The following is a 10,806-nucleotide window of genomic DNA, read 5'->3' as shown; positions in this document are numbered from 1 at the left end:
TAGGCAGCCGCAAAGCGCCGACGGGTTGCCGATTCTCGGAGTAGAATGTCAGACTTGTGGACGTTAACTCTCGTTGGCTCTCTAGCACTCCCCCACAGGTTTCTGCCCCTGCGTTTTTTCTCCACTTGTGTAGGGAGTGCTCGTCCGTTGTCGATTTCTTGCGCGATCGATTTCGTTCATGAAGGCACAGAAACGCTTCCAGCGTTTGTGCGCCTTCATAAAAAGAACGACAGTGGTGCAGTCTAGTCGTAGTTTGAATGAACGGCTACTTTATCTTGTTCGACAGTCTTTCCTTCCGCCTGGAGGTTCTCCACCGATGAATCGGAAAAACGCCACAATGCATGTCTGGAAGCTGCAGAGTGCGTCTGCACTTTGTGATAGTCCGCCCGTGAAGACATGGGCATTCTGCTTTGTACAAGTGCTTCATGCGTTGGCAGAGGTTTGGCTGCCGTTCCAGAGCAGCCTTTCAAGAATCCATGTCTCGTGAAGCTGTGTTTAGTTTGGCAAAGCTCGAAAGCTTCCTTGGGTCTCAACCGTCACGAAATAAGGCATCAGAACAGCTCGGCTTTACTGAGACCATAGGCCACAAATGTGCTGGTAGCCAGTCTTCAGGCGATCCACGAAACAGTCTATTGGACTTCGGACGGCGTTCTTCGCAAGATACGAAGTTTGTGTGCCGTCAGGTTGGCTGTTGAGATGACGGACTCGCAGACAGGCCCGTCCTCTTGCATGCTCAGCGCGAGAAAGCAGTGTTACTGTAGGCGTCGATGCGCTGTTCTGCGCCTGGGAGCTGCAGTAGACAGGTGTCTCATCGCGCTGACGAGGCTCCTGTGTCCTGCGGCTACGGTTCGAATCTCACATTTCCCGTTTGGCATTCGTACAAGGTGCTCGCGACGGCAACCCCAAACGCAATCGGTCTCAGCCGAACCTGTCTGTTTAGCTCTTTCGCAGGCAAGATGCTGCAGAGAAAGCTTGCTTCAGCTTTGTGAACGTCACGCTCTGAATGAAGCGAAGAGACCATGTTCCAGCAGAACCGTCGAGTTCCACGGGATATTTGGCGTACAGCAGAATGTGGACGGGCCGCCGTGCGGTGCTCAGCGGCCTAATAAAACCTCTAACCCGCAGTACAAGCCGACATTATACACTCCAACAGACTCATGCACTGTCGTTCATACGACGCTATCCATGCTTGCCAAGCTCCTTGTGTCTAGTAGGCTTACTGTGTAGTCGGAAGCTGATGATTTCGCCTTGCGACGAGCCTCACAGGCGCTGAAAACCCGCAATCTCCTGTCGAGAGTGCGCACGCCGCCGCGGTGCGAAAGAGTTCAGGCGTAGAGGCATGCCTAGGCGATGTTTGTGGACCTGTTCAGCAGGCAGTGATGTTGTCTGAGTATGTCTTGTCCTTCTGGCGTAGCCGGAGAGGATGTCGGTAAATGGCAAGCGTCGCCCCTCACCCCGACAGAGCGGCCGAAATGCTCGTTCGCGCGCCACGTTGTAGGGGGTTGCAGAGTGCAAACATGCTGGCAAACGCTTGAGCCGTCGAGTTGGAAACAATATCGCAGAGAAGTTTTCGTTGAACAGCTTTTCCGCCGCGCTGCCTGCACACATCCACAGGACTCTTGTAGCCCGTGTGTGAAGCAGCCGGGTTCGTTCTGGTCGCCTTCCGCATCACAATCGACCGGCAGAAGGCACGTGGCGAGGAGGGTGGCGCCGCAGACACATTAGCTCGACGTCAGCGGACGAGCGTCGAAGGAGTGTCGTCTCTCGCCCCGCGAGTCCGATTTCCGGCGAGAGTGGAGCTAACAAGGAAACTTTTACGACTTTTTCTGTCTTTTCACGCTCTATCCCAATGGAGAAACGTCTCTCTTTCGAAACCCCGTGAAGGGTGTCTTGTACACAACTGTCTGCCTGGGGAATCTGAACCGTTCGTGTTCGAATTTCATCCGTGCGTCTTGCGCCTTGAAAACCTTATCGTCCTTGGCACCTCCTTTGAAAATCAGCTGCCAGACGGAAATCTCTTCCCCTCTCTCTTTAGCACTGGCTCGTTCTCCTCAGGGAAGGAGAGGACGTTGAACGAAGACAGTGGCTGCTGCGCCGATTTTCGGGGGGGCGTGTCTTCAGTGACCTTTTCTGGCGCATCCCCGCGCTACTGCGGGCCTCGCTCTCAACCTCCCCGCGGATATTGACTGCATACGCCGTCACTTAGCGTCACTCAGCGTCGGACGGGCGACAAAGCACGTTTCTGTTCATCCTTCGCTCCACTCTGCACGCGTCACTCTCCCCGCTTCTCGCGAAGGAAGGCAGTCTCTGTGGCACACTTCTCTCTTCACTCCTCGCCGTCGCGGTCCTCCGCTGCGTTCTCTCTCTCTCTCGTCCCGTCCAGCTTGGCTTCAAGCGTTCGTGTCCGGAGCCAGCACTTCCCTGGTTCCTCCCCAAGGCACGTGTTCCCGCGCGCCGTCTCGCGGCGTGGCGCTGATGCGAGCGCAGGACGCCTCTGCCGCCGTCGCCTCGTCCGCCACGTTGATTCGTGTCTTTAAAAATGGCTTTCTCTCCAGAGTTCCTCAACCGCCTCAGCGAATTGGGGAATGAGTACCAGCGGCTGTCTGACGACCACGAAAAGCTGAAGGGCGTCGAGCGTCAGCTGCAGGAGCAACTCAAGAAGCTCCAGAGAGAGGTTGGTCAACTGCAGGAGGGCCGCACGTCTCTGCTGAGCGAAAACAGAAGTCTCATCGAGAAACTCCAGCGGCTGACGCACGACCACACGATTTTGCAGGATCAAGTTCGCAACCTGCAGCAAAACAACAGCGAGTTGTCTGTGCAGCTCGCCGACAGTCGGCAGGAGACTGCCGAAGCCCGAGCGCAGCTCGAGAACGAAAGAGAGAGCCACAAGGCTTCGATAGGAAGACTAGGCGAAACTCAGGAGAAGCTGAATGCGGTGAGTGCGACGAAAACCGCCATCACGCGAAGACTTCAATGGCGCTCTTTTGCGTGCGGAGCTTCCGACGGCCGGCAGCCGTGTCCTCCCAAGGCTGGAGGAGCCCGCACGGCAGTCTACATCAAAAAAACCAGGGCACTCTCCATTCCGCTTTGCTTCTCCGTCCCCGCTGGTCGATTCAGTGGCGCGTGCAAATTCGTTCCGGGCTGTCTACACCGTGCGGCACGAATACAAAACGTTTCCTGGCGAATGCGCCTCTGCAGCTCGTGCGGGCGGCACGTTCTTCGTCCCGAAGCGAAACGGCACATGCTGCGCTTGAAGTAGTAGCTCTACGCAGCTGAGTGGATTCTGGGACGGCGAACGCAGCGAGAAATGGCCTCTCCCGCGAGGGGTATCGGGCTCAGCAGGCGCGCGTGCGCAACGTGTTATCTTTGCTCCAGCCGCTGCCAGGAGCAGTTTTCGCCGTGTTCCTGCGAATCTCTTCCGGCGTCCGACCGGCTGCTTTTCACGAGAACCTCTGGTATGCTACATCTGCTGTTTTCTCAGGAAATCGCGGACCTTCGTGAGAAAAACAAGGCTCTCCACAAGAAGCGTCAAGATACTGCTGACCAGGTGAGTCAGGCATCTACCTCTTCAACCGAGAACAAGGAGGTCGAATGCGCCTCCAAAGCGGTTTGCGTGCCGGAGGCTTAATGGCGTTTGCGCTTCTTTCGAGGCAGTAGCTAGTCTGGAGGCCTGGGAAGCGCTGAGCGTGAGTCAGTGGCCTCAGGCGGCTCTGCGAAGCAGCTGCAGAGAAAAGAGTTGGCCTGTGAGCAGGAGTATGAGCGAACACTCCGAAATACGAGCGAAGGCATACGGGGGAGAGACTTGCTTCGAGGGTGTCCGGTGGAGATGGGGCCTGCATCGGGAGCAAACGGATCTTGACGACGCAGTAGCACACGCGCCAAAACAAAAAACTCTGCTGGAGTGTCCATATCGCCCGCCGTGAACTAGGCAGAAGTGCGGCGGTGCGAAAAACGGAGGCGCCAGGCAGAGATCTCACGTGGTATGCGGATTGTCTTTTCACGGCTGCAGCTTCGGTTGATGACAGAGGAACAGAAGAGGGCGGCAGAGCAAGTTCAGGATCTTCTCGTGGAGAAGAAACAGCTGAGCGATCGCGCGAAGCAGCTCAATGAAGAGAGCCGGATGTTGGGCATGAGGATTCGCACGCTTACAGCGAAAAACAAGCAGGTTGGCGAGGACAAGCAGCAAGCACTGCAGAATCTGCAGCTGACGCACGACGAGGAGAAACATAAGTTCGAGAAGAGGGTCCGCGCGCTGGAGTCGGCGCGGGAGGAAGCCGCTACTGTCACGAAACGCGTGGAGGAAGAGCGCGGGCGCCTTGAGCAGGAGTACCGACGCGCGGAGGAAGACAAACGACACCTCGCAGACCAGATTGCGAGTCTCGAGACGAAGCTCGCAGAGGCCGTGACGGAGAGGAACAAGCTTCAGGACGCGCTGAACAATGAACGGAACATTGTCGAGGAAAACAAAGAACGGCAGCGACTCGAGATGGATGAGTGCGTCAGGCGAGTCGCCGAAGAGCAAAATCGTTTGAAAGAGAACTTCGCGAAGGACTACCGAAAAGCCTGCGACGAGGTCGAGCGGCTGCAGAATGAGAAGCGCCAGGTCATCGACCATATTCTCGACTTCGCGGACATGCACGGAACTGCAAGCTCTTCAAACAGCGGCCCTGACCTCGCCACGCCTCCGCGGCCGCCAGCGGAGCTCGCGGACTGCGGCGTGGTCGTCGCCGCGACCCGAAGAGTCTCCCTCCGCGTCCTTCACCTGGAAAAAACAGTCAAACATTTGACCGAGCAGCACCGAGGGGTGTCTGACGACAAGGTGCGTCTAGAGCAGGAAATCGCTCAACTCATGCAGCAAAACAAAGTCGTGGCCGACTCCAAGAAACTCCTGGCGGGACAGCATGCACGCATTCTTCAGGTACGCCGCGGCGGAGTGATGAACCAAACCCGGGGGGGGGGGGGGCGAGGGGGGGGCACCCCACAATGACTCTAATACCCTTCACACGAGGACTAGCACGGCACGCAGCCGGGCAATCCCTTTAGTTCCGGTTTGCGAGAACGCGGAAAAAGGTCTTTTTAGCACCGACATGAACTCATGACGTATACGCCGGAATCGCGGGTTGTGACTTCTAATTTAGCTAGACGCTTCCGGTGACTCGGTGACTCCTCTCGAAAGCAGCTGCGCGGGTCAGTGGTGCTGTTAGGGCGCCTCGTGATCGGCTGAGTTCTGCCTCGCCTCTGTTGATGTTTGTGGCTTCGTGCCGGTCTGGGAACGCCGCGAGCAATTCAACGCTGCGCGCCACGCCCTTGATGTCGTCCGCTGGCGTGTGTTGTCTTTCAGGGGATCCGAGAGCTCGCGGAGCAGGCCAGTATCGCGCAGACCTACCTTGGAAGCGGAGACCTCGGCCGGGCGCGCGCCGCCACGTCCTCTTCGTTTCTCGCATTTTCTGTCTACGGCAAAGAGGCGGAGCCGAGTGGTGCTGTTGAGAATGGTGGCGCTCTCTCGAGTCTGGCTCTTGACGCCCCCTCGCCCGTAGTGGGGAAGAGGGCATTCCCGCACGATGATGTTAGTGTCTTCGATCTTCCCACGGAGCCAGACTCTGAGGCCCTCATTCACTAGAGTTTTTCCTGGGGGAGAGTGCTGAGCCCGAAGCGAGACAGCACCTCCTGGCTCTGATGCTTGCTAGACGTTCTAGGGAGCACGATTTAGAGCTGTAGTCCCACAAACACATCAAACGTTTCCACCTGCGCTTGGCCAGTTGGTACTGAACCCAGTCGAGGTGTCAGCTAGCCTGCATCCATCTATTTTGTGTTGGTTTTTGGCGAGCTGTGAGAGGCTCGAGGGGGGGGGAAAGGCGTGGGAGGGAGTGTGCGGTAAAGAAGGCGTAGGTTTGAGTAGTTGCTGAGAGCGGGAGGGAGCATTTTTTCGGAAAGGCCAGAGTCAGAAATTTTTGAGTGGTCTCCAGATCCGCAGTCTTTTGAAAGCAGGTGATATTTCCATCCATGCTGAGCCTCCGATGCAGGACCCTCTGCGTGCAACTCTGGTCAATACACTGTTTTTCGCGTAGAAATTCTTCGTGAACCATGGAGGGCGCAGGCCGGCTAAGGCCAGTCATCGATGCCTAGAATTATGTCACTCATTACCCGCCTCAACCAGGCCGAGACGCCACGACCGGGCTAGAGCTGTTTCTCGAAGCTACAGACACCTCGCCAGCTGGCAAGATCCTCAGTCACAAGTATTCCTGTGGTGCAGAGAGCATGCTGCGAAGAACAATGTGGCACAGTGAATTTGAGAATGCACACCTGCTCACATCTACAGTGCTTGCTAGGCCGCTCGACGGAAAAAAAATAGCAGGTACGGTCACATGCACCTGCGCGCAAGATTCACTACGACAGCACGGTGGAACACTCTGGCAGCATCCCACGCGAGAGTTTCCGACCACAGCAGTTCATACATTGCCTGCGCGTGGCGAATGCATCGTGTGTTGCTGATCTTGAGGCGATGTGGCCATCGTGATCACGTTGTTCTCATGCAACTCAAAACACAGCATTTGGTCAGTTTGCTTTTCCAGAATACCTCCGCAGTCTGCTATACTCAAGAGAGAGCGGGTAAATACCTGCACACAAAAGGTCGCTCACGCGTGTCGGACTCAGTTCCCGCGCCACCTAACGGGAAACAGAAGACCTGCCGTCTAGCTGATGCTCAGTCGGGCGCTCGTCTGACCAGCTCAAACTGCCTGCATGCCCAACAACGTTTCTACCTGTCCAGTGTGTGTGCAAAGCTTCACAAGAAACAACAGGTATGTATACGGTGGCGCTACGCTTGCGCAAGACAACACTTTCATCGCTGTGCGGCTCCTCACTCGGGACGCGCTGTGTAGTCAGTCTCGTTTAAGTAGTAGTGGCTTGCGATGCCGCCATCGCCTCTCACAGACTGCATGAGAGTTAGGCTCCACGTATGTTCAAGAGCTCATTGATTTCTGGCGAAGCTCGCACAAGAGTTGTCACGATGCGATCGTACAGTCAGTCTGAATCCGCTGCTACGACTCGGGTGTGTGTTCTCTACACCAGACTGAGTACTTGAGGCTGGCTGGAACACATCGCGCCTTGCACGCTTGTGCCACAGTAGCGGCACCTTCGCTTATGCGGATTCTCGGCTTGCCGGAAACTCGCGCCTGAGTGACTACGTTTTCTGAGATTCACGTCTTTCGCTCAGCTGTGGCGTCTCTGTGAATTGACATGCCCCACGTGACCTCAATATGCAAGTCGCACGTTTCCGCCTCCCATTCCTTCCTCCAATGTGTGCGCCAGTTTATGCACCACTATGCCACATTTGCGAGACTTCAGCGGACATGCCGTGGTGGAATCTAGAGTTTCACGGAAAGTCTCGTCACGACTTGGAAAACTTGCATGCGTTCCACTATCGATGCATGTACACCGGGTGGAGCCAGGACCTCTCTGTAGCTAGCCAGACACGCAGATCGGAGTCTTTCTTTATGCTTCGTTGTTCCTCTTATTTGCTCCAGTGGTGCTGGCTCATGTACAGTTTCTCCCTGGCGCAAAACAGGGTGTTTCATTGTGCGGATGCCGCTGTCCCAGGCGGTAGTTCGCAGTGTTCTTTCAGACGTCCGCTGCGGGGAAGCACGGCGTCCGTCGACCTGCAGTCCGTCTTGCGACATTCGTTGCAGAATTCACCGAGGAGTCGAAGATTTCTTAGTTCTGCCACGTAGCCTGGAGGAAATAGACTTCTGAGGTGTGTTGGCAGACGCAGATGCGGCGTTGCACAGCGGATTGTCGGTGCGCGATTCTGGAGGGCATTATCGTTGTCTAACCGTCACCTCTCCAGAAGACCAGCTCTTTCGCGTGTTTTTCTCACTTGCCAAAATAGGACAGTTTTTCTGCTCCCGTATGCCTGTGTCTCACGAGGGCTTCACTCGAATTTCCACCATCGAACCTTTTTCGTTGCAGCCTGGCAAGGCATCGCACACCCGCAAAAACTCTGCAGACCATCGAGGCCGGCGCGCTGACCGATCCGGAGACACCTGCGGAGGACCCGACCAGGTTCTTTGTCTCCTTATCCACTATAACTCTCACCGCGTGTTAGAAAAAAAACCGTTGGCCAAGCGAAGTGAAAATTCCGCCGCAGACGTTTGCCGACCGGCGCCTGTCTGGAGGGCGCCGAGGGACTAATCTGCGTTAGACACCGCCCTGCGTCGCTTGACCGCGGAGATCTTCAGCGCGTTTCTCCATAAAGATTTCACTATGTTCCTCTTTGTTCGGCTTTGAGCGGTCAGGAGGATTTTCAACTTCCCGCGTACCTGACCGGGTCCCTGTCGTTAACTTTTCTTCTCCACCGGGGAATATGCGAGTGCCCAGGTCGCCTGCGCCGCGATGGAAGGGCAGTTTCACCAGCACCGAGCGCACGCGACAGTGCAGGGGAGCGTCGAGTAACTGGCTCGGACGGCGTGGAAGCTTGATGCTTTTCGCGCTGTTCGTCGTCATCGTCGTCGGCGTCATAGTAAGCGCTGGTTCTTCAAATCTTTGGCTGTAGACTATGTGCCCGCGCGCCTCGGGGTCGTGGTCACCTGGTTCTCCGAGAGCAGATGATGGCGATCAACGCAGCACACCCGCAGGTCATATATATGCGTGTCTGTAGGCATCCCCGTGTGGATGTATAGGCCTAGATCTCAGCCTCTCGCCGTCTACCGTGTTCGGCGCGGATCCCCGAGTATTCTGCAATTCGTGACCGGCGGTTACATGCCTTTGCTCGTTTTCTCTGCAGCCCGGTGCCGCTCAAGACATGGCGCGGCCGCTACCGAGGATGGATGTGTGGTACTACATCCAGAAATACTTGAGGCCGTGGTGGATGCAGGTGAGCTTCACTCAGACAGAGCTGCATGCATATCTGGTGTTTGCCTACCGAATAGGGAAACGGTTTTCGGTTAAGCGCCACGTATTTACTGTAACGGAAGCGGCTCATTTTTGGCGAGCATCAGAGGGATTTGTTGATGGCGAAGCACGCTGGAGCTCCGCGTGTAGTAAAAACAAAAAGTTCACGATAGCCCGGCTGAGTCAAGCAAGCAACAGGCGCGTCTGAAAGTTGAAGCCTTTTTGACGCACTTGGACGTGATAACTTTGAATGCGATTCTGCACAGAAAACAGGGTTTCTCAGTTTATTGTCGGTGAATTGCGCGCTGTGCTCCCGTGTGCCTGTTTGTCGCAGTGGCTGCTGACAGTTTTGATCTTCGTCTCCTTCCTCATCTTGTCTCAGCTCAGCTGGTGTAAGTTTTCCCGTTGCCGACCTGGCTGCAAGGGTCGGAAACACATCACAGTTGCAGAGGTTCCGTGCTCTGTTTCAGCTTGCAGAAGCGCGTCGCCATCGCCAAAGGCACGTACCTCCTCCGTTTCTTGGTAGCACAAAGTCGTTCTAGCCAGGAGCTCTCGTTTTTATCCTCTCACACCTCAGCGAAACCGCACTGGCGTTTCGTTTGGAATCAAGCCTGCGGGCCGCGACCTGGGGTTGAAAAGGTGCTCCAGCCATCACAGGTCCGGTGGGCACAGTGCGCGTTTGCCGTTAGAACGCGTAGAAAAAGACATTTTTATATTCTTGCACACACTGCTTTGTGCACTGGTAAAGGCTGACATAGTTTCACGCTTGGAGCCGTGCATCAGCTTGCATGTGTCAGTGCGAATGTGTTGGCGAATATATATTGGAAATATACGGCGGAGTTTGTCTTTTGTCAGACCGCGGCATCGTGTAATGGATGCTCGCGTGAGGCATGCTCAGTGGAGTGTGCTGACAACTGTGGACTAGGTGTGCGTTGCCTACGCAGGAAAAAGATCTCCACAGCGCTGCTGAAGGGCTTTGAGGCGGGGTGACACGGGGCGCCGTTTGATTGCTTTGCTGTGGCTCTGTGTCTGCAGTTATGCCGCCGGACCGCAATGGCCTAGATCAGTCCATGCGGCGGCGGTAGTGTCTGAAAATGATTGGAGCTGATGCAGACGAGAGTCTATAGGCGTTTCCCGTGTCGATCGTAGGAGGCCGACGGCGTGTCTCTGGTCAACAGGAAGCTGGCGGTCCGTGCAGAGCCAGCCGCGCGCCCGTGTGCGGTATAGCGCGGCGAAGTGCGAGGCCCAGCTGCAGCAAGTGAATGCCATTGTCAGGCAGTGAGGACGGCGAGTTGTCGTGGCCAGAACAGGTGTGTAACTTTTCAAGCATATCCCTCGGAAACATCTCATCATAACTGCCGAGTTCCACGGAATCAGGTTTAGCGTACCACGCGGGTGTCACCGCGGATGCCGTGAATATGAACGCTGACGTCCGCGGTATAGTGGGCGTGCAGATTTCTTTGGTGCTCGTTTCGCGTTTAACGGACAGCGTATCCTTTCCTTTTTAGACTCTTCATCGGAGGGACATAAGCTAACGCTGCGGTGACTAGCAGGCACATTGCGTCCGCACGACAGAAACGTCAACCAGGCGCGGAGCTTGCGAGGAGCTTTAGACTGAGACTGTGAGGCGGCCAGACATTTGAGTCACTCGCAGATCAGTTTTGCCCACTGGTGCTGTTGCTGTATGACTGTATGACCACCACTACGCCTGGTCTCAGTCCGCTCGTTATAGGCTGCATTTAATTCCACCGTCAAAACCCACAAACACGCCCAACGGCATGCATGTGAACCAGCGCACGTGCCATTCGGCAACACAAGGTTCTAGATTTGCAGTAGGAGCAGTGATCTGCGACGCGTGGCATGGCGACCGCATTCCCCCAGCACCGCTGCGCGCTTCTTCGGACACCGCTGAGCCGT

At 55.9% G+C, this 10,806-nt stretch overlaps 2 protein-coding genes across 2 annotated transcripts; both read left to right on the top strand.

Annotated features, from left to right (window-relative positions):
- Positions 1-2,539: 2,539 nt before the first annotated feature.
- On the top strand, positions 2,540-5,620 carry BESB_046400 (uncharacterized protein; the record flags this gene model as incomplete). The annotated part of the gene is made up of 4 exons (XM_029363091.1): positions 2,540-2,935; positions 3,482-3,547; positions 4,010-4,918; positions 5,342-5,620. 4 exons carry the CDS (start codon positions 2,540-2,542, stop codon positions 5,618-5,620), a joined length of 1,650 nt encoding a protein of 549 aa, XP_029220457.1.
- Positions 5,621-8,476: 2,856 nt separating this feature from the next.
- Positions 8,477-9,974, top strand: BESB_046390 (uncharacterized protein; the record flags this gene model as incomplete). Its single annotated transcript, XM_029363090.1, has 4 exons — positions 8,477-8,518; positions 8,783-8,872; positions 9,224-9,281; positions 9,925-9,974. The coding sequence occupies 4 exons, from the start codon at positions 8,477-8,479 to the stop codon at positions 9,972-9,974; spliced, it is 240 nt and encodes a 79-aa protein (XP_029220456.1).
- Between the last annotated feature and the right edge of the window lie 832 nt (positions 9,975-10,806).

The sequence above is a fragment of the Besnoitia besnoiti genome, chromosome III (genome assembly GCF_002563875.1).
Source record: "Besnoitia besnoiti strain Bb-Ger1 chromosome III, whole genome shotgun sequence".
NCBI classification, from domain to species: domain Eukaryota; phylum Apicomplexa; class Conoidasida; order Eucoccidiorida; family Sarcocystidae; genus Besnoitia; species Besnoitia besnoiti.
This window is presented reverse-complemented; position numbering and strand designations above follow the sequence as displayed.